Consider the following 24,281-nt stretch of genomic DNA (forward strand, 5'->3'; position numbering starts at 1 on the left):
CATCCCGGGCGGGTACCCAAGTCCTCTCCTCGGGCCCGTATCCTCTCTAATGGACCAGGTACTGGAGGGAGCCTTGGACCATCTTGCTGTCCACGATCCTGGCCACCTCAAATTCCACCCCCTCAGGGGTGAGGACGGGAACAGGAGGTTTCCTCGAGGGGGCCAAGGACGGGGAGCAGCGTTTCAGGAGGGAGGCATGAAACACGTTGTGTATACGAAAAGACGGGGGTAACTCCAGCCGGAAAGAGACAGGACTGAGGACCTCAATGACCTTATACGGCCCAATAAACCGGGGAGCAAACTTTTTGGACGGAACCTTGAGACGCAAGTTCCTGGATGACAACCACACCAGATCCCCGACCACAAACAGGGGGTTAGCAGAACGTCTTCTATCGGCCTGAGCCTTCTGTATGCTCTGGGACGCCTCTAGGTTCTTCTGAACCTGGGCCCAGACTGTGCACAGATCCCGATGAACGACCTCCACCTCGGGATTGTTGGAACAACCAGGTGAAACGGAGGAGAACCGTGGATTAAACCCAAAATTACAGAAAAAGGGAGAGACCCCTGACGAGTTACTGACCCGGTTATTAAGGGAAAATTCGGCGAGGGGAATGAAAGAAACCCAATCAAATTGACAGTCAGAGACAAAACATCTTAAGTATTGTTCTAGAGACTGATTAGTCCTCTCCGTTTGGCCATTGGTTTCAGGATGGAAAGCAGAGGAGAAGGACAGATCAATCCCCAACTTATTACAGAAGGCTCTCCAAAACAATGAAACAAATTGTACCCCCCTGTCAGAAACAATATTGACGGGGACCCCATGGAGACGCAGGATGTGTTTGATAAACAAGGTAGCCAACGTCTTGGCGTTGGGTAGTTTCTTGAGGGGCACAAAGTGGCACATTTTACTGAAGCGGTCTACCACCACCCACACCACCGACTTGCCTTGGGATGGAGGCAAATCGGTGATAAAATCCATGGAGATATGTGTCCAAGGTCTCTGGGGAATGGGCAACGAACGCAGTAAGCCCGCTGGTCGGGACCTGGGAGTCTTGGACCTGGCACAAACCTCACAGGCGGCGACGTAGGCCTTAACGTCTTTAGGCAAACCAGGCCACCAATAATTTCTGGTAATGAGGTGTTTGGTACCCAGGATGCCTGGATGGCCAGATAGTGCGGAGTCGTGATTTTCCCTAAGTACCCTTAGCCGGAATTGCAGGGGAACAAACAGCTTGTTCTCAGGAAGGTTCCCAGGAGCTGAACCTTGATCAGCAGCAATTTCAGAGACTAAATCGGACTCGATAGAGGAAATGACTATACCTGGAGGCAAAATACAAACAGGATCTTCCTCCGAAGGAGGGCTGGCCATGAAGCTACGCGACAGTGCATCCGCCTTAATATTTTTAGACCCGGCCCTATAGGTAACCAAAAAATTGAATCTGGTAAAAAACAACGCCCATCGAGCTTGTCTCGGGTTTAGCCTCCGGGCAGATTCTAGGAAAACCAGATTCTTGTGGTCGGTAAGGACCGTTACCTGGTGCCTAGCCCCCTCCAGGAAGTGGCGCCACTCTTCAAATGCCCATTTAATGGCTAAAAGTTCGCGGTTGCCAATATCATAGTTACACTCCGTGGGCGAAAACTTCCTAGAAAAGTAAGCACAGGGGCGGAGATGGGTGAGGGAGCTGGTACCCTGGGACAAGACGGCCCCGACTCCCACCTCGGACGCGTCAACCTCCACAATAAATGGCTCCCTTTGGTTGGGCTGAACCAGCACGGGGGCCGAGATAAAGCACTTCTTGAGGGTCTCAAAAGCCTGGACGGCCTCAGGGGGCCAATGGAGGACATCAGCACCCTTGCGAGTGAGGTCCGTAAGAGGCTTAGCGACGACCGAGAAGTTAGCAATAAATCTCCTGTAATAGTTAGCGAACCCCAAAAAACACTGTAGCGCTTTCAGGGAGGCAGGTTGGACCCATTCAGCCACAGCCTGAACCTTGGCAGGGTCCATGCGGAATTCATGAGGAGTGAGGATTTGACCTAAAAATGGTATCTCCTGTACCCCAAATACACATTTTTCGATTTTGGCAAACAGTTTGTTTTCTCGAAGGACCTGGAGCACTTTCCTGACATGCTCTATGTGGGAGGACCAGTCCCTGGAAAACACCAATATGTCATCAAGGTACACTACAAGAAATATCCCCAGGTAATTTCTCAAAATCTCATTTATGAAGTTCTGGAAGACCGCAGGGGCATTGCACAACCCAAAGGGCATGACGAGGTATTCGAAATGGCCTTCGGGCGTGTTAAACGCAGTCTTCCACTCATCCCCCTCTTTGATGCGAATAAGGTTATACGCCCCCCGCAGATCCAATTTAGAGAACCATTGGGCCCCCTGAACCTGATTAAAGAGATCAGGAATCAAAGGAAGGGGATACTGGTTCCTTACCGTGACCTTATTCAGGCCACGGTAGTCAATGCATGGCCTAAGACCCCCATCCTTCTTCCCTACGAAGAAGAAGCCAGCACCTACCGGAGAAGAAGAGGGACGAATGTAACCCTTGGCCAGGGATTCCTGGATATACTCCCTCATGGCTTCACGTTCGGGACAAGAAAGGTTAAATATCCTACCCTTAGGAAGCTTAGCTCCTGGTACCAATTCGATAGCGCAATCGTATTCTCTATGAGGCGGTAATACTTCGGAGGCCTCTTTAGAGAAAACATCAGCGAAGTCCTGAACAAACTCGGGTAGCGTATTCACCTCCTTAGGGGGAGAAATAGAATTAACAGAAAAACATGACGTACAACATTCATTACCCCATTTGGTTAGCTCCCCAGTATTCCAGTCAAACGTAGGATTATGCAACTGCAACCAGGGAAGACCTAGAACCAAATCGTACGATAATCCCTGCATCAATAGTACAGAGCATTGCTCCAAATGCATGGAGCCAACAAGGAGTTCAAAAACAGGGGTATGCTGTGTAAAATAACCATTAGCAAGAGGAGTGGAGTCGATACCCACTACCGGAACAGGTTTAGGCAAATCAATCAGAGGCATAGCGAGAGACATAGCAAATTCCACAGACATGATATTAGTAGAGGACCCTGAATCCACGAAGGCACTGCCGGTAGCAGACCTACCACCAAAAAAGACCTGAAAGGGAAGCAATATCTTAGTACGTTTCATATTTACGGGAAATACCTGTGCGCCCAAGTGACCTCCCCGATGATCACTTAGACGCGGGAGCTCTCTGACAGCATTCTTACGCTTGGGACAGTTGTTTACTTGATGCTTGACATCCCCACAGTAGAAGCAGAGACCATTCTTCCTGCGGAATTCTCTACGTTGTTGAGGGGACACGGAGGCCCCGAGTTGCATAGGTATTTCTGAGTCTTTAGGGGAGAAACGAAGCAACGGGACTTCGGGAGGCATCATGGGGGAGTCGGAGGAAAAAACACATAAACGTTCACGTTGTCGTTCCCTGAGACGTCGGTCAAGTCGTACCACTAAAGCCATAACCTGGTCTAAGGAGTCAGAAGAGGGATAACTAACTAGCAGGTCTTTCAGGGCATTCGACAGACCCAACCTAAACTGGCACCTTAAGGCAGGGTCATTCCACCGAGAAGCTACGCACCACTTCCTAAAGTCAGAGCAATACTCCTCAACAGGTCTCTTACCCTGACGTAAGGTCACCAGCTGACTCTCGGCAAAGGCAGTTCTGTCAGTCTCGTCATAAATAAGTCCGAGGGCAGAAAAGAAACAATCAACGGAGGAAAGTTCAGGGGCGCCAGGAGCCAAGGAGAAGGCCCACTCTTGGGGCCCTTCCTGGAGCCGGGACATAATTATACCCACCCGCTGGCTCTCAGAACCTGAGGAGTGAGGCTTTAAGCGAAAGTAAAGCCTACAACTCTCCCGAAAGGAGAGAAAAGCCCTCCGGTCACCTGAGAACCGGTCGGGCAACTTGAGGTGGGGTTCAAGGGGTGCGGTGAGGGGAACTACCAAGGTAGCATCAGGCTGGTTGACCCTCTGAGCCAGGGCCTGGACCTGTAGGGAGTGACCCTGCATTTGCTGAGCCAGGGTTTCACGGGGTTCCATAATGGTGTCAGGGACCAGGGTAGACTAGGTATAGGGCTTGTGAATTTGTAATGGTGGGGGGGGTAGGGAAACGGACAAGTGAGCCCTAATCTACCCGCCACTCTGTCCCTGCCTACTTGCAACGACCCGCCCTAGGCGACGGGGTACAACTGGGCGGCGGTCCCTGCGCTCAGTAAGTGCATGACAAACACGACAAACAAACAAGGGAATACAAGCAAGGGAAATGGGCAGTTGCTCGCGGAAACACCGTGAGCAACAGAGTAGTGAACGAGCCGAGTCAAGCCAGGAGAGTGCGAGGTACAAAGCGAAAAGCAGAAGAGTAGTCGGTAAGCCGGGGTCTGTATGGAGCAGGATCAAAAAGTAGCAGGAGCTGTAGCTGGGCCAGGAAACCTCAAGGAAAGAATTCACAAGCACAGATGGACAGGAAGAGCAGGCTTAAATAGACCGAGGGCGGGAGCTAGCTGAGTCTGGCCAGGTTGCGATAGGCTCTCCCACTCCTAAGCCTGCCAGCCTGAGTGGAGGAAGCTGGTGTCTGTCTCAGGGATGTACACTCAGGTGTTGACTGATTAATTCTGGGAATTAACCCCGAAGCAGTGCCTGGCAGATCCTTTACAGTGGTTTTCTTCAAAACCATTACAGTCCTAATACTAATCCTACAATGTATTAACCATCAATATATCATGCTAAAGGTCTATTTTACACGTGGTTGTGTTTAGTTACAGGTCAGCTGTATTGTAGCGGTCCTGCCCCGGTAAGAGCCATCAAAGATGGTCATGTGGACTTGAATTACGACACAAAGCTCATCTTTTCTATGGTGTATACAGACACTGTGTCCTTGGTACGGGATTCTCAAGGACATTTTAGAAAGGCATTTAGCAAGATCAGACATGTTGGAGATGGAATCAGCACAAAGAGTGTTAGAAGTGATGTTCAAGATGACATTACCCTTCACTACAAGTACCCAAAAGGTGTGTGTCATTGTTCTTTATTAAATAATCCAATCCTGTCATCTGCAATGATTGAAGACTGTAGAGATTGCCCGGGACATGATTAGCTGTGTAATATGAAAGTGGCAGGAACTTCAGAAATTTCCAAATTAATTTGTCACTGAAACATCCCAGAAGATGGCATTGGTGGAGGTCCATGAGCTTGAAGTCCTCCTGATTTGGGCAGAACCAGTTTATCAAGCACTTAGCTCATTCAGCCTTGGTATAGTAGATTTCTATATTTTTTAGAGAAAGACACTCCATTAAATTCAGCTGATTCAATGGTTTCCGTTTGTCTCCGTTCCGTAAGGTTTCAGTTTTGGGTTTTTTACGACATTAATAGCGTAGTCGACCACGCTATTGATTCCGTAAAAAAAAAAATGGAAACCTTTACGGAACGGAGACAAACGGAAACCATTTTCAACGGAAGCATTACGATTAAAATCAAATGGAAACAGAAGCTATTGTTTCCGTCTGCCTTTCCGTTTATGGGTTCCCCCGACGGAAAGGTCTGACGGAACCCATCAACGGAAAAGAACACTAATGTGAACACACCCTTAGATTGGAATTATCACAGAAAGGTACTTTGTATATAAAATGTTAGTGATAAACACCTCTGTGACAGCCCATATTTGCTAGTGAAGTATATGTTGTTTGTTTTGCACCAATTCTGATTTTGCATAGATTAGTATACAGTATATTTGAAATGTACAATACAAAGAATATTTATTCATACCCCACTCTTACTTTTTATTACTAGAACTATTGGTGGTTTAGCTTTAAGAGGATCTGTCATCTCTCCTGAGTCGTCTGTTTTATTAAATAATTGTATTCCCCATGAAATAAAAATTCTGTAGCATCTTTTCTTATAACTCTACGTTATGCTGTTCATCTGTTATTCCTCCTCGAAATTTATGAATAAATTGACAACTGGATGTTACCAGTTGGAATGGCGTCCTTACACAGACTGACACTCTTCAACCAGTGCTGACAGAGTGAGATTGTAGTGACACGCTCTTTGACAAGGGGAATGGTAAAACCCACTTGTCAATTTATTAATACATTTCTAGGAGGAATAATAGAGGTATGGCACAATACAGCATCCTAGGAAAATATGTTCCAGAATTATTATTTCATGGGGAATACAAGTATTTGCTAAATTAAACATGTCAGGAGAAGTGACAGGTCCTCTCCAAAGGAATTGTATAAGATTGGAAAAACATGGCTGTTTTCTTCCCTACCTTGTCCATAAGCTGTGTCTGGTATAGCAGCTCAGCCTCATTTATGTAAATAAAGAGGAGATAAAATGGAGAGGCGGCTACTTTTCTATCTATTGAACAGCCGAGTAACCTTGCCATTGAGGGGGAGAATCTCTTTTAATTCGATCACACTTTTTTCTAAAATTTTTATAGCACTTTGGAATAATAATTCACCTTATTCATAACAGGTTCTAAAGAAGAACATGTAGCTGTAGAAAGAGCCAAGAAACGAATGCTTCAAAACCAGCAGGACACCGATGAGGACCTTAGCCCAATTGTAGTGTCCATTACATCCAGGAACGAACAGCTGTATGGAGGAGACATTCATCTCAGTGTGACAGTCAGCAATGTTAGCGGGGAGGAGAAGGATCTCGAACTTGTGCTTGGTGCTCAGTCTGTGCATGACTATGGCATCGCACGGGCACAGTTCTGGAGTGGGAAGTTTCACTTCCATCTTTGCTCAGGGGAAGGTAATTTGAATATGTTGATATATGATCGTTGTGTATTGTAACGTCATGTTGCTATGAGTAATAAAAAAAAGTTGCATAGCAACCAGAAAAAACCGTAGCATTGCAACCATAGCAACAAGAGTCCATATTTCATTTAGAAAGTGAAAGATGAACTCTAATTGGTTGCAATGAGAAACAAGGACCTCTTTTCCCCATAATCTTTAGTGGAAAAGAACAAAAACCCTACTGATTCATAGATATATTAGTGAGTTGGTTGGAAATCTAGTGATACTATTATTATGAGCGTGTCTTGTGTTAAAAGTCATTTAGAGAAACGTTTGGCAATATACAAGCCTCATTTTTTGGGTGTCCTGGCAATACTAAAGCTTTGTTTTTGGGAAGTGTCTAAGAAAAAAAAATACTGGCACCTGAGGTCACAAAAAAGAGGATTTTCACTGGTTCAGGCAAGGTAGAAATCATACTACTTCCATGGTCTTGCAGAAAGAAGTGTCTCTGGAAGGATTAATTACTCTACATACAAGAAAGAACTGCTGGACAATAACCTGATGAGAATTACTGCTCTAGTGAAAGAACCAAAATATGACAACGGATGCTATGCCCTGGCAGATCAAGATGTGACCATCTCTAAACCATCCCTGGTCATTCAGGTACGTCCACATTTCTAGAAGGAACCAAGGACCATTAAATCATTATTGAAAACCAACACTTACATTTCCACATACAATTCAATAAACACCAAATATTAATTGACATCAAACTATGGCTAACTGCAAGGCTTTGAGTCAAACACATAAGGATGCTTATAAGCTTAAAGGTGGTGTCTAAAAACGACAACCCTTTTTAGATAGTAGACCTCAACAGGTCTGGCTTTTCTAACCCTTGGCGATCCATTTTTGTTGCAAAGGTTCCGTGACAAACTGATTATAGAGTGTCCCTCAGCACTCACCCCTGAAGTTGTGGGGGAACTCAGCAGCACCACCACAGGCGAGTTGAAACATTACACAGCTCCCATGTAAATCAGTTGGCTGTCTGTGTAATGTATGAGCATACTGGGTCCTGCAGATGCTTTCTGCTCTGACTGATAAATGAGGGTCCTGATCGGTTGACCCCCCCCCCCACCCCTATTTACTCAGATTTACCTAATAGGGTATTTGAAAATAGGTTATCTAAACCAGACAACCCCTTTAATCTATATGGCTTCATATAGGTGAATACAATACAACATGATATATTAAACTAAAACCACTGCCGTAATTTTCCTACTCCTCTACAAAAGCAAAGTTTAAATGTGCCTTAAAAATAATATTACGTGTAAAGAAGTTTTCAGTTCTAGTCTTTACTTTATCCTACAACAGATGCCCAAGGTAGCTGTACAGTTTCAGCCAATAACAGCAATGGTGGCTCTCTCCAACCCCCTGAAGGAGACTCTGAAAGAGTGTGTAATAAGAACATCTGGCAAAGGACTGCTGCATGGACAGAAGATCTATAGGTATTTAAAATTATTTGGGTCTCCGGACTTTCTAAAACAGACAAAAGCTTTGCATCATGTTTTGTATCCTGACATAACTAGTTTTAGTGATCACGGTATGTACAAACACAACAGTTACTTAACACTTCCACTACTTTTCAGATGCAAAGATGTATTACCAGGAGGCAACTTACTCTATCCGCTTACCTTCATTCCAACTCAAGTTGGTGACCGGAGGCTCTATGTGCAGCTTCAGATTGACAAGCTTGGTGTTATCAATGGATTCCAAGGCCTAGAAGTTTTATCTAGTGATATTCAAGAATGTAAGTAACTTCTGTCATTCCCTGCAAAGAGACATCAAATACAATGTAAAAGCCAAATGTAAAGAATTTCTCCAGTTGGTTCATGTGTCAATTAAAGATAAAGGTCTGTTTTACATGGGTTGTCCCAACTGGACAACTCTTTGGAGCTGCTTTACCTAGCCTCAGAAATCAGCTGTTACCACTGGGGTAAGCTGTGTGTGACCGCTCATTTCACCTGCAATGGTCGCTTCATGGTTGCATTCAGTCCACCAGAGAGAAAGCTCAGGGCCAGATTATAGGGAGGCCTTAGCCACCCAGGGGGACTTCTGGGGGCCTCCACCAGTCCTGTATGTTTTTACACATTTTTTTAAACTGCTCCAGCGGCTCTCTGCTCAGGCTCAAAGAGGGGTTCCCAAGCAGGGCAAACAAAAAGGGGATATGGAAAGGTGTTTTCTAGTTGGCACAACCATTTTAAGACTTATAAAGCCTGCCTTTCATTTCTCTACCACAGTTTAGTGTAATTTCTGCCTTAAAATGTCCCTATCGATTTTTCTTCCGAAAAATCTACAGGAAAGAGGACTCTATGATCCACCAGTATTAATATAAAATGTATAAATTTTATTAGATACAATATATAAAAACACTCGTTAAAAGCAGAGATGATTGCCACAGGATGGCAGGCAGTAAATAGGCTATACAAACTTGGGAACTAAGTCACATGTATCAATACATACAGCACTTTGAATAAACATCATTTAAGCATAAAAGGCGAAATCCCAATGTTATGAATAGAAAAAAACCCACATCTATGGTTGTTACACAGCATAAAGAAAATAGACTGCACGGCACTCATCGCTTTCCAAAGGTGCATTAATTCTGAACAGAGACAAGCATTACACAGGAAACAAGAAGGTTGGCCTCCAACCGTTTCACGTCCTCCAAACGCTTTCTCACGGCCTGCTGGGATTAGGTGCACACGCACTTAAATACCCTAACCGTGCATCAGCAGCTACTTCCGTTCCTCATAGCAATGTATACAAATACAAACATTTACTCATACATATTGATACCACCAATTATATGAACTACTAACCAGAGTGGAGACAAACAAAATTGTAAATCTATTTTAAGAAAGCAGATAGACTATTTCTATCATTCAAACCCAGAGGTCCTAGTGCTTCCGTTTTGATTATCCAATTGGCATTAAAGCGTAGCAGTTTTACGTGTCGATCACTACCATCAAATGGGGCGAACACACACTGTACCACATTGCACAGGGCATATCACTCCAGCAGGTGGAAGGGGGCGCTGCGCTGGCTCTCTTCCCCTGCTTGTTTCAAAAGCGCCCAGGCCCAGCGACTCAGCAGCCGCTTTTCTGGCTGGGCACTTATTCACTTAGTGGCGTCACTAAGCCACTAAGTGGTAGCCCTAGTGGTTTCTAGCAGCGACACCGAGAATGAGGGCACGAGTGCCGCCAGTCCGGATGGCCCCACCATGGCTGGCGGTGCTGCTAGCAGTCGCTGCGGCTGCAATAGTGGTAGCGACGCCACTATAGCAGAGCAGGGAGGTATCTCCCTGCTCTGCCATCTACTAGCGCCACTGTAGCTCCCTGAAGGAGCGGAATCTCCCTGTGGCCGGGGATTCCGCTCCTGGACGGTGAGCTGTATGTCTCTGTCCATATATGGACAGGGACATCAGGGGCAACTCCAGAAGCGGAATCCCCGTCCACAGCGTAGCCGGCTCTGTGACCAGGGATTCCACAAATACTGTGTAGGGGTTCTACAGGAGGCAATATACTGTGTGTGGCACTTAGGAGACATAATACTGTGTGGGCACAATTAGAGGACAAAATACTGTGTCCTTGAAGGGGTTATAATATATTATATTATTAAATATTATTATTATACTGTATGGGGGGCACTAAAGGGGCATTATACTGTGTGGGTCACTATATAGGACATTATACTGTGGGGGGCATTATACTTTTTTTATGGGGCATTTTTTTTATGATGGGGTGGGGCGCCGAAAGATAATTTCGCACAGAGCGCCATCTATCCTATGGCTGGCCCTGCATGCAAAAGTATGTGGGTAAAATATATGCCTAGGAACATCTCATCCATCAGTGTAGGAATAGAAGAATCTGCCTGGTGTCCTACCCTGACGCGCGTTTCGGCCCAAAGCCTTCATCTGGAGGTGGTGCCAGGGAGTCCAGAGCAAGCTAATAAATGTCAGCCAGCCAATTAGATGTGACCCTTCTCACCAGAAGTGAATAATGTAGATCAATATATACCAATGATGAAGCACCATTTGCGCCCATCCTGCCTGGCATACCGACATCCGGGAAAGGATCACGTGTCCGGCGCGTCAGGTGACCCCGGAACCCCGGGCGGGACGAGCAAATCAACAGAGCCACTCTCCGGGGAATAGTATTTAGGTACTTATATGATGATCAACTCTACGTATGTTCACTGTAATGGTGATGAATTAGCACAGCAGTGGAATAAACGTGATGATGTTCGAAAATGACTTGGCTTTTGATACACCCATATTACAATAGACAAAAGCATCATTGATACAATTGCAAAGTGCATCACCAATTACAGTTAGGTCCAGAATTATTTAGACAGTGACACAATCTTTATGATTTGGGCTCTGCTGCCACCACATTGGATTTGAAATGAAACAACTGAGATGCAATTGAAATGTAGACTTTCAGATTTAATTCAAGGGGTTGAACAAAAATATCCTGTGAAACGTTTAGGAATTGCAACCATTTTTCTACACAGCCTCCTCATTCGGGGGCTCAAAAGTATTTCCTCTTCTGTGATGGTTTGCCAGGCCTTTACTGCTCTGTCTTCAATTGTTGCTTGTTTGTGGGTCTTTCTGCCTTAAGTTTTGTCTTAAAGAGGCTCTGTCACCAGATTTTGCAACCCCTATCTGCTATTGCAGCAGATAGGCGCTGCAATGTAGATTACAGTAACGTTTTTATTTTTAAAAAACGAGCATTTTTGGCCAAGTTATGACCATTTTTGTAGTTATGCAAATGAGGCTTGCAAAAGTCCAAGTGGGTGTGTTTAAAAGTAAAAGTACAAGTGGGCGTGTATTATGTGCGTACATCGGGGCGTTTTTAATACTTTTACTAGCTGGGCGCTCTGATGAGAAGTATCATCCACTTCTCTTCAGAACGCCCAGCTTCTGACAGTGCAGATCTGTGACGTCACTCACAGGTCCTGCATCGTGTCGGCCACATCGGCACCAGAGGCTACAGTTGATTCTGCAGCAGCATCAGCGTTTGCAGGTAAGTCGATCTTACCTGCAAACGCTGATGCTGCTGCAGAATCAACTGTAGCCTCTGGTGCCGATGTGGCCGACACGATGCAGGACCTGTGAGTGACGTCACAGATCTGCACTGTCAGAAGCTGGGCGTTCTGAAGAGAAGTGGATGATACTTCTCTTCAGAGCGCCCAGCTAGTAAAAGTAGTAAACACGCCCCGATGTACGCACATAATACACGCCCACTTGGACTTTTACTTTTAAACACACCCACTTGGACTTTTGCAAGCCTCATTTGCATAACTACAAAAATGGTCATAACTTGGCCAAAAATGCTCGTTTTTTAAAAATAAAAACGTTACTGTAATCTACATTGCAGCGCCTATCTGCTGCAATAGCAGATAGGGGTTGCAAAATCTGGTGACAGAGCCTCTTTAAGCAAGTGAAATGCATGCTCGATCGGGCGGAGATTTGGTGATTGACTTGGCCATTGCAGAATATTCCACTTCTTTGCCTTAAATAACTCCTTCTGTACTGTGAAGCTATGTACAATCAATCTTGCTGCATTTGGTTGAATCTGAGCAGAAAGTAAATCCCTGAACACTTCCGAATTCATCCGGCTGCTTCTGTCTTCAGTCACATCATCAATAAACACTAGTGACCCAGTGCCTTTGGCAGCCATGCATGCCCATGCCATCACACTGCCTCCACCATGTTTTACAGAGGATGTGGTGTGCTTTGGATCATGATCCGTTTCAATCCTTCTCCATACATTCTTCCTCCCATCATTCTGGTACAGGTTGATCTTAGTTTCATGTTGTTCCAGAAATTGGCTGGCTTCTCTAGATGTTGTTGGGCAAATTCTAATCTGGCCTTTCTATTTTTGAGGCTGATTAATGGTTTGCACCTTGTGGTGTTTTTTTGTGTGATTTGCTGTATTTGCTCTCATAAAGTCTTCTCTTTATGGTAGACTTAGATACTGATACACCTACTTCCAGGAGAGTGTTCTTCACTTGGGTAGATGTTGTAAAGGGGTTTTCCTTCACTATGGAAAGGATTTTGCGATCATCCACCACTGTTGTCCTCCGTGGACGTCCAGGTCTTTTGGAGTTCACGAGATCACCATTGCGCTCTTTTTTTTCACAAATGTACCAAACGGTTGATTTGGCCACTCCTAACATTTGTGCTGTCTCTCTGATGGATTTTTTTCAGCCTAACGATGGTCTGTTTCCCTTGCATAGATGACTCCTTTGACCTCATGTTGTGGGTTCACAGCAACAGCTTCCAAATGTAAATGCCACACCTGGAATCAACTCCAGACCTTTTAGCTGCTTAATTGATGATAGATTAACGAGGGAATAGCCTATGCAGACCATTAAATAGCTTTTGAGATAATTGTCCAATTACCTTTCGTCCCTTGAAAAAGAGGTAGCTACATATTAAAGAGCTGTAATTCCTAAACCCGTCCTCAAATTAGGATATGAATACCCTCAAATTAAAGTTGAGGCACTTTAAGCCCATACTGATTAATAACTGTATATTCAATATGGTTTGGTAAACAGCTAAAATGCCAAAACTTGTGTCACTGTCCAAACTGTATATAAAAAATATATTTATATCACAAATACTGTGAATTAGATATACCAATACTCTGACCCTATTCTGTCCCTATATTTCGCAAACCAATATATTATTTGTTATTATTTAAACAGTGACAAAAAAAATTGATTACATAAAAACTTATTGTTATTATGTTATCAACCTGCCAATAGGATATTTGTTGTTTTTAAAAATGTGAGTGAATAAACACAAGTCTGACAGTGGAAAAAAGTGTGTGAATCAAAAAACATAAGTGTAAAAAATGGGATAACACAAATATCAGTGTCCCTATAGGGCACATATATGCACTATATAAAAGAGAGTGAGATGCATGAAAAAAATCTTATTCATGTGAGAGGGTGACACATGGAAAACCATGTGACACATCATCACACGAGGAAGTGTACATTTAATGGAAACATAAATAATGAAAGTAAAATGAAATGTGAAATACATATAAGTTTAGGTTCAAGTTTTCCACTAGATAAAGTGGAAGATGATACAAAAGGTCTTGCACTAAATAAAGTGGATAACACAAGTTAGAAGTGTGTACAATGTGACTGTCTCATTGAGTATAATGCTGTAGGTCTGCAACGAAGTTGCAGATCTGCGAGATACAGCTCCTTATGTGCAAAAATGTTATATGATTCTAGAAAAACAGCATCTAGGTGGGTATGAGACACACACACCAAGAAAGTGTGTGCGTGTCATTCAAAAGGGGATGGAAGTCCATCCAATGAAATAGTTAGGATATTGCATTAGTAAAAATACTGCAACAGGGACAATAAAATAATATGTTTTAAGGTTAGGGCGGGATCATCGAGCATCAAGAAGAGATCCACTTCTTTGTGTCTGGTCTGGCTTTTTCTATATTAGAACATGTCTCACAATGGGCTCCACAAAGCCTCTCATACAAATCTGAAATAAGGGGGCGTGGCCAGCAGTCGATGGCGCCGGTCGCATAAGCTGAGAGCTCCGCGCCCTGCCACGCAGATCCAGCAGCCTACAGCGGGGAAAGGTGCCTCATATGGGGAAAAAAAGACCCCAAGGGTCTAGACTCACCCCTGCAGCACAGCACCAGGTCGCCGCCGCTCCACCAACGATCGACGGCTACTTTCTTCGGCGGCAAGCCACGCCGCTCCCTCAGCCGCAGCCATCTTGGACAGCCTCGTGTCAGAAGGAAGGGGAGATGTCCGAGCAGGGAGAGGAGACAGTGCCCCACGTACAGGGTAAGCTGAATAGCCGGATGGCTAAAGTTCACCCTCCCAGCTCCCCTAAGCTGTCCTCCACCTCGTCCTGTGAACAGCAGGGAAGGGGGTCCCCTATCCCAGGAGCAATGGAGGCCAGGCCACGAGGAGCATCAGCTCAGTCAGAGGCCCCAGTACACCTGCTTGAACCACCAATGTCACAGCCCTCAGCACAAATGGCCCTACAGATTTGGCCTGCACCTAAACCTCAACGGCCCACGATCCAGCAGCCGGGGAGGAGAGACGATCTGGGGGATACACCATCTTTGACCCCCTATGCCCAGGCCCCTGTATATGCCTCAGATTCTGACCTGGAGGATTCAGCCTCACTTCCTTCAGATGTGCCCCCTATGTGGAGGGAATGTTTCTCACAGTTGCCCACTAAAGAGGACTTTAAGAGTATGATACAAGAAGTGAAGGCAGCTTTTCGTTCAGAATTGGCGGGGGTGTCGCAGCATATACAGCAGATTGCTACGAGGGTGGAGGCTCTAGAAGATGACCACGATGCCACTAGGCGCCATGTCTCTGTGATACAGTCTTCAGTGTCCTCCCAGCTGGCGTCCATTAGAGATATGCAACTGCATCTAGAGGATTTGGATAACAGAGGTCGCCGTCATAATATAAGGATAAGGGGCATACCGGAGCCCTCGGGGTCTGAAGATCTTCCCATCGTGTTAGAGACTATCTTTAACGACCTTTTGGGTGCACCCCCGTCTAATCGGATACCGCTTGACAGAGCGCATAGAGCACTGAAACCAAAATCCATTACATCTCAGCCCAGAGATATCATCTGCTGTGTCCAGGATTTCCGCACTAAGGAGGACATTATGCTTAAAGCCCGTCAGCGTAAAGACCTGGAGTATGCCGGTGTGCCGATTCAGTTATTCCCGGATCTCTCCTGGATTACGTTACAGAAAAGACGTCTGCTTCGTCCGCTTCTCGCAGCCCTACGGGACCACAATATTATTTATCGATGGGGGTTTCCGTTCTCCCTTACAGCCCGAAGAGATGGTGTTTCTGCAACCCTGAGGTACCCAGGGGATTTGCCTCATTTCTGTGACTCCCTTGGTATACCAACGCCCAAGATGCAGAATTGGGAGACTCCTTTGCCGCCTTCGTCTCCACCTCCAGTCTGGCAGTCGGTCCGAAATAAGCGGAGGACCTCTCCAAGACGACAGTCTAACCGAAGTTCACCAAGACCTGATTTGAATTGATGGACGCTGCACAGATACACGGCACCTCCGTAATATATGTGAAGGAGCCTGGTCACCCATACCAGCTGCTCCCTTCGCCAGTTGCACTATCCTAGGCTAAAAATGCATTTAGGATTATATTTCTGATTTTATGTTGCTTCTCTTTAATTCGTTAACGTAAATTGTGGCAGGGCGCGATTGCCCGGGATACACTTGGCTCTTTCACCCCCTTTTTGTTTTTGTTTTTTCTCGGCCTGTACGTATTTATACGTACTTTTGTACTAGGTTCCTCGACTGTTGAGACCCGACCTCCTTTTTTGATAGGGGTAATTTGTTTTGCAGTTCTCCCTCTGTTTTTAGAGAGAGTTGCAAAGGGTAATATTGTATTACCAGTTTTCTTTTGCTTTAATATCACCCGCCCCAGGGTATAGTATTCTCCCTGGTAGTATTTTCTGAGTGTGTTTGAAATTCATTGATCTCATGCATTTCTCTTTGTTCTCACTGCAGATATGTGTATTGTCTCCCTGGTACGTCTTTACCCCAGTGTCTTTCCCTGCCCTCCTACTTTCATCCGAAATAACACCTGAGACGACAGTGAATCCTCCAAGAACCTCCAAGGTAGAAGGACGCCGTAGAACACTGCTTGCTTTGAAACCGACATGGGACTGGCCCCGACATAACTGTGAGCTGTATACATCCGCACTTTCCACATCCTTCATTACTCTTTCATACATCTTTGACCATGGTTAAATTTGTCACACTTAATGTCAAGGGTCTCAACTCCAATGTGAAGAGACGCTTGCTTCTCAGGGAGTTGAAATCGCTTGGAGCGGAAGTTGCTTTTCTGCAGGAAACACACTTAGATTCACACTTAGAACTTTCCAATTTGCCCGAGGGGCGTATCCTGCTGTGTACTCTGCCTCGTCAGGTCGCAAAAGGGAGGGGGTGGCCATTTTGATAGCAGCTTCCTGCCCCATACAAGTTCACACCTCACATCTAGATCCGAAAGGCAGATATGTTATAATAGAGGGGACTTTGTTTGGACAGCCCATTGTTTTATGTAACGTTTACTCTCCTAATACCGCACAGATTCCATTCCTACGTAGACTCCTTTCTAAACTCCAGAAGCTTCCTAGGGGGGCATGGCTGGTGGGAGGAGATTTTAATGTCCCGTTCTCCACGTCCATGGATAGGGTCTCTCTTACACACGCTACTCCGACGCCCACCCTTACAGGACTTTCTACACGTTTTAGGCAACTAATTAGAGAGCACCAGCTCTATGATTTGTGGCGAGTGGATCACCCAGGTGATAGGTCCTATACCTTCTTCTCCCATACGCACAGCACTCATACATGCTTAGATTACTTTTTTGGTAATGTCCCTGCCCTCCGTGCGCTCCAGGGGGCGAATATAGACCCCATCTCTTGGTCAGATCACGCACCAGTTTCTGTGTCCCTGCAGATAGGGAAACCAAATACGAGAGTATGTCATTGGCGCTTAAACGAAACTTTGATTAAGTCCCCTGCTCTTAGGGACAGCCTGGCCGGACATATGCGGGAATTTTATGCACTTAATGAGGGATCGGTTCCTTCAGTATCCACTCTTTGGGAGGCGCATAAGGCGGTGATGAGAGGGCAATGCATAGTAATGGGATCTAGATTGAAAAGAGACTCTCGGGCCAAGCGGGTGGCTCTCCATCGGACAATTACTAAGTTGGAGAGAGAAATGGGGATTAAACCGGCGGTCCCGACACTACGGAAATTGATAGAGGCTAGAGCACAACTCAAGGACTTAGCTATGAAGGGGTAGAAAAGTCATTACTATACACAAAAAGGAAATATTACGACAAAGGTAATAAGGCGCACTCGCTTCTGGCCAGACTATTGCGGGATCAGGCGACTGTTCGTACTCCACAGGCGGTTCGGGATAAGGCGGGCATACTCCAGCATCACCCAGACACGATAGCCACACTTTTTCATGACTATTATAAATCCTTATACCACCTGCCAAATACCTTACCACCTGATCCGGCTCGTCGGAGGGAAACGCTGCAAGCATATCTCTCTTCCTGTGCTCTCCCTAAACTGAAAGATGAGGAGCTTTCATCCCTGAATGCCCCGATCTCTGCGGAGGAATTGTTTGATATATTGAAGGACCTCCCTAGTGGTAAGGCCCCTGGACCAGATGGCTTTACATATGGGTATTATAAGACCTTTGCAGAGATCTTGGTTCCACGGATGGCTTCCTTATTTAATGAATTCCTACAGGGTTCTCCCATCCCTCAAACATTCCTGCATTCTCATATCACGCTGATCCCTAAACCGGGTAAAGACCACGCAGAGTGCTCCAATTACAGACCCATAGCCCTTCTGAATTCGGATCTAAAAATTTTCACCCGTCTTCTAGCTAATAGACTCAATGTTTGGCTCCCTTCTTTGATTCACAAAGACCAAGTGGGCTTTGTGCCTCTTAGGCAAGGAGGAGACAACACACGAAGGGCCCTTGACCTCATTGATGCCCTCCAAAAGCAAAAGGAATCGGCGATCCTTCTTAGTCTAGATGCAGAGAAGGCGTTTGACCGCTTGGGATGGCCATTTATGTTCGAAACTCTAAATTCATTTGGGATTTCGGGCCCTTATTTGACAGCACTGCGTGGTCTCTACTCCAAACCGACAGCGGCAATTAAACTCCCACACTCCACCTCCCCTCCGTTTCAAATCTGGAATGGTACACGTCAGGGGTGTCCCCTATCCCCACTTTTATTTGTGCTATGCATAGAACCTTTAGCAGCTCAAATACGGAAATCCAGGGATATAGCGGGGGTCCAGATACAAGATAAAGAGTTTAAGGTTTCCCTGTTTGCAGATGACGTCCTCTTGACTATCACTAAACCTCATACCTCCCTCCCTAACCTTACTACAGTTCTCCGTAGGTATGGGAGGCTGTCAGGATATAAAACTAATACATCTAAAACGGAAGCGCTCCCTCTTAATGTCCCACACCAGGAGCTCCAGCTACTCAAACACAACTACACCTACAACTGGAAGGAAACCTCCCTGACTTACTTAGGAGTTCAACTCACTCCCTCCTATACGTCGGTTTACAAGGCTAATTTCCCCTCTCTGTTTGTAGAGCTACGTCAGCTAATGGCCAGGTGGGATCCTCTTCCCGTGTCATTTTTTGGGCGCATAGCAGCGGTCAAAATGACCTTGCTCCCTAAATTACTGTACTACTTTGAGACTTTGCCGGTAGCAGTACCTATGAAGGAATTGCGGGCCATGCAGTCTTCTATCCTCAGGTTCATATGGCATTCCGGCAGACATCGAATTCCGAAATCAGTTTTATTATCGGGTCGATCTGCGGGTGGGCTATCGGTCCCTGATGTGGTGAAGTACTACTGGGCGGCACACCTCCGTCGCATACCCAGCTGGGTGTCTTTAAGGGCGTACAATAAATGGACCGAAATAGAGAAGCTATGGATGGCCCCGGTCCACCCAAACTCCCTGTTATGGGGTAACCCACTGGTAATGCCGACTGCATCTTTATTGGGTCCCATGAGATTTCAAAGGGAGGTGTGGGAAACCTGTAAAAACCGCTTCCATTTGGCATCGGGTTGCCCGCCCTTGACTTCGGTACTCTACACTCCCACTATTCCGGGGGGCACTACCTCCCGAATAGTCCGATTGTGGACGGGAATTGAGGTATTTCACCTGGCTGATATGGTTGATCCCCACACGCAAGAGCTTCACCCGTTTTCATACTTTCAAAAACATCATAATATTCCCTCTGCTGCGTTCTTTCACTATCTTCAGGTTAGACATTACATGCAGCAAACTTTTAGATCCACGCGGGTTACTGCACCTACAAGCTTCGAAAGGTTATGTCGGTATGCTACCACCACTAGGGGGCTTATCTCAGCCATTTATGCATTATTGCTATCCCCGGAGGGTTCCCCTCCGCCTGGGCAGAGATACATGTTGAAGTGGGAGGCCTTACTGAATAAATCCATCCCGCTCTCATTGTGGCAGATTATTTGGTCGCAAGCAGCTAAAACCTCCATCTGCACTGCATATAAGGAAAACCAATATAAAATCCTTATGTTTTGGTACCACACCCCTGCCTTTCTGCATAGCTTCAATCCGGGTATTCCGTCGGAATGCTGGCGTTGTAGAGGTCAGAGAGGTGATCTGTTCCATATTTTCTGGAGCTGTTCACTGGTACAACAGTATTGGTTGGAAGTTAAGAACTTGGCATTGGCGGTGTTGCAGCAGGATATTCCCTTAGATCCTCTTCATTACCTCCTAAATGTTCCCCCTAGGTCTTTGGGGAAATCACCAGCTCGACTCTTTCGACACTTTCTCACAGCCGCTAAGACGTTGATAGCGTGGAAATGGAGACAGACAACCCCTCCCTCCCACATCGACTTAGTAACTAGAATTAGGGAAATACGTACAATGGAGCATATGACGGCCTCTATTGACAATGAACTGGACAGGTTCAAAGTGGTGTGGGACCCGTGGGACAAGTATTGGATACAGGGAACTCAAGATTAGGTGGTAGGTGGAGCTCCGACTATCCCCCCCCCCCCCTCACCCCCTTAAACCCCTGTGTTTTTTCCCAGATGTTTTGTCTGTCTATTGAAAGTTACTGTCTTACTATGTGAATTGCATGGCCCTTCATGCTGCTCTAAGTTATATGTATATTTTTGAAAAATTTTCAATAAAAACACAGTTGAAACCAAATCTGAAATAAAACTACAAATACAGACAAAATTAAAAAAATTAGATACCCACTAAATCATTACTGGATACCATAAAAACTCCACATGGGAGATCCCTTACACCACTAATAGGATTGCTGCAAATCCCAAATTTTCGTTGAGACCCAAAGGTTGGACTGTTTTAAGTTTCCAAATCCATCGGTCCTCTAATTTCAGAAGGTTCTTCATCAACGACCCGCCTCACAGGTCCAACTCAATGTGGTCGATCTCTTTTACTCGTAACCCTTTAGAATCACATCCACGATGCAAAAGAAAATGCCTTGGTAAGGTTTCAAGTGCTCAATCATACCTGGTTCAGTACCCCTAACTGCCTCAATCCCATTTACATGCTCCTTCATCCGTATTTTGAGAGGTCTTGTAGTAAGGCCAATATAAATGTGAAGACAGGGCATTGGGCATAGTAGATGACCCGCTCGTATTACAATTTATTGTGGACATCCGTCTGTATATAGCCTTCGTCATCGCGCATGATAAGTACATCTAGAAAATCAATCACCATATTGTCAATCTTCCACGTTGATCAAATGTTGCAGTTGTCATTCAGCTCTGTCACAAAACAGGAAAACTCCTCCCTTGTGCCTTGCCATATTAGGAAAATGTCATCAATGAACCTGTTCCACAGAACCACATTTTTCATTGACGCCAACTGATCAGACAAAAACAGGTACCTCTCCCCAGAAACAAGTTCGCATATGAGGGTGTGCAAGCTGCCCCCATAGCAGCGCCTTGCAGCTGCAGGTACAAGGACACGTTAAAAGTGAAAAAGTTATGCGTCAGTGCAAATTCTAGTAATGTCAAAATAAATTGGGACCTCGAAGGTTCCATATCATTCATCCGTAAAAAAATAGGCTACTGCTAGTAAGCCACCCTGGTGTCTGATGTTGGTATACAGAGTATCGACATCGCAGGTCGCAAGTAACATATTTAATTCTAAATGGACACCCTCCAGTTTCTGGAGGAGGTCTGAAGAATCTCTTAAATAAGAAGGAAGCATTTCAACCAAAGGTTTAAGGATAGTTGTCGCACAAAATCCCTCTCCCTGAAATGATTGGGTGGCCAGCTGCTTGTTTCGAGTTCTTGTGTATCTTTGCTAGCAGGTACAAACGTGCCACTGTTGGCTCTTCTACAACAAGGCATTCCATTAGTGTCGCTGAGATGTTATTGCTGTTTTCTGTTCATCCTGCCTTCAAAAGAATTTGATAAAAAGTGATCAAAAACTTGCATGTGCTCCATAATGGTACCGATAAAAACTAGAAGTCGTCCCACAAAAAACAAGACCTTATACAGCTGCATCGGCGTAAAAATAACAATTATGGCTCTTAAAACATGGCACAAAAACAAATAGTTTTGGAAAAAAAGTGTTTTTACTGTGGAAAAGTAGTAAACCATACAAAATCTCCAGGTTCCAGATTTTATTTTATGAGGAAATAAATATTTATGAAAGCTATAAATGAATGGAACATTTTCGAAGGGAATGTAGGGAGGATTGTTCAGTAACTTCATACAATTTCTACTGCTTCTGAATGTTGGAGAGGGACTTTTGCTGGTTTATTGCGGGAAGATTTAGTATAACAAGAAATGTTAGCGCAAATGAAAAAATTATTGTATATAGAAAGAGAGGACACGGCAAGAAGAGCAAACAACACGCTTCTTTAGAAAGTGGAGGGCCTTTACTACACGACATCTTACAGTAGAAGAGATCCACAAATTATGACACCATTCACATTGACAAAATGGTATCTTTTGGAAAACCTAATGGGTTCTTTGGGCAGATTGAATGAGAACTAGTATAAAATGAGGGGGAAAGGGCTGAAAGGGACTTTCTTTCTGGAACAGGAGTTGGGAGGTTTCTAGTAGACCCATAGGTGTTTAACCGCTGGGTCTTTGACTGCAGGTAACGTGGGTAAAAAACTAATAGGGCCCCAGCTAGGGATTCAGCTATTTGTTGCATGCCCAGCAAGGGTAGTGGTTAATAAGTTTCTTACCTCTGGCTGCTGATCTTAGCCCCCTCCATCCGGGGGGAGGGGTTATGGTCCTTCTCCTTTCTCCCTCCTTCCTAGTGTATTTAAGGAGCTGTCTTCTGGGTCTTGGCCTCTTTTGGCCTTTACATTGCAATCTCCCTCCCTCCCGCCCGCCCGCCCCTTGTGAAAATTAATGTTCAGTGTTATATAAAAAATAAAAAAAAATTAAAAAAAATATTGCACCATCACCGGCATTCGTAGGTGCAGGGTAGCTTTCTTTGCCTTGCGGTTAGCAATACTTCAAAGTTGCATTGGCAGATGCCACTGCCTTCAGAGCGGAGGTTGTTCTACTATTGTATTGTGTGGTATTTTGCACTTTTCTTGTGTTTATTAATTTATGTTCTGTTCATGGGCGAAATGTTGTTTTGTCGCAGCTGGCGGTTTGGTAAGGTGAATTACCTACATGCCCACCTATGTTGGTAGGCCAGCATACGGGTGTTTACCTTAAAAAAGGTTAAATTATATTTGTTATATTTATAATAAAAGCTGTGGCCGACCCCGAGTAAAGCCACGTTAAAGGAACGTTCACGTTGTCCTGTGTCAATTTACTATTAGGCTATCCCTAGCTATGTTATCTAAGGGTTATGGTATACATGCAGTCTAGTGGGGATGGAGAGGGTACTATTGGCTTCAGTAGACTGCACAGTATGAGGTCTTTTAATGTTATATCTGACTAGTATAGTCAGACGTTTATTATATGGTCTTGGAATCCCTGAAGAAATGCACATGTTTTGTAATGCAGGGCTTGTGTGCCCAGATATATTTTTATGTCTCTGTCCATATATATGCTAAAACATTTATAAAACTGTCTAAAAAAAAAAAAAAGCACTGCTGAACTATACACACTGACAAAAAAAATTGTTTAAATAACAAGTTTTAGGTCCATCACTATTGTAGGTATTATCGAGCTCACAATCCAAATGAAAAAGCTACCAAGGACGGCATGGAAGATGCTCTGATGGTGCTTGCCAGGTGATTAGTGAGATCTTAAGACACCGCAAGAAGTGTCAATCTTCAGCATGTGAAGAAGTGGATAGAGGTAGGGTAAAGTGGACATCAGAAAATAGAATAAGTTCAGGTCAAGCAGCGTGATTGAACCGTATTCTTTGCTATAAAGTACACATGAATACAGTGTATGTTCACCATATCATGCAGAAATATATCACTGTGAACGGAGTACCGTAAATGGAACTAAATCTTTATGTTGACAGGGTCGACTCATCAATTGGGGGAATTCCATAAATATGCAGAAGACAACTCCAGCGATAAAGCATATGATGATGACCTTCTTTCTCTCAGCATCCAAACAGTAGATACAGTCTTTTATGCGCATGACATTCCTCTTGCAATGAAAGTTTCCAACCACAGCCAAACAAAGAAGAATGTGTGTGTGTTCCTTTACGCTCTGTATCTGGACGACAATGGGATTAGCTGCCCATACTTCTGGAAAGAACAGTCTGAATTGTCTCTGCAGGCAAAAGAAGGTAATTACTCAACAGGATACATGAAATCGACATATATAGGGGCTCATTTACACAAGCGTGAATCTCGTCCGCGTGCTGTGCGTTGAGATTTACGCGTTTTTTTACGTGC

The 24,281-nt window shown here is 44.9% G+C and overlaps 1 protein-coding gene across 1 annotated transcript in view; it reads left to right on the plus strand.

Moving 5' to 3' along the window:
* The window catches only part of LOC142666689 (protein 4.2-like), a 38,951-nt gene that overhangs the window by 10,136 nt on the left and 4,534 nt on the right, over positions 1–24,281 (plus strand). Inside the window, exons 9-14 of the mRNA XM_075846844.1 lie at positions 4,807–5,058; positions 6,524–6,805; positions 7,286–7,452; positions 8,161–8,294; positions 8,436–8,596; positions 23,900–24,172. Coding sequence (XP_075702959.1) covers positions 4,807–5,058; positions 6,524–6,805; positions 7,286–7,452; positions 8,161–8,294; positions 8,436–8,596; positions 23,900–24,172 — 1,269 coding nt within the window. The remainder of the gene's footprint in view (positions 1–4,806; positions 5,059–6,523; positions 6,806–7,285; positions 7,453–8,160; positions 8,295–8,435; positions 8,597–23,899; positions 24,173–24,281) is intronic.

Source organism: Rhinoderma darwinii, chromosome 13 (genome assembly GCF_050947455.1).
Source record: "Rhinoderma darwinii isolate aRhiDar2 chromosome 13, aRhiDar2.hap1, whole genome shotgun sequence".
Lineage (NCBI taxonomy): Eukaryota > Metazoa > Chordata > Amphibia > Anura > Rhinodermatidae > Rhinoderma > Rhinoderma darwinii.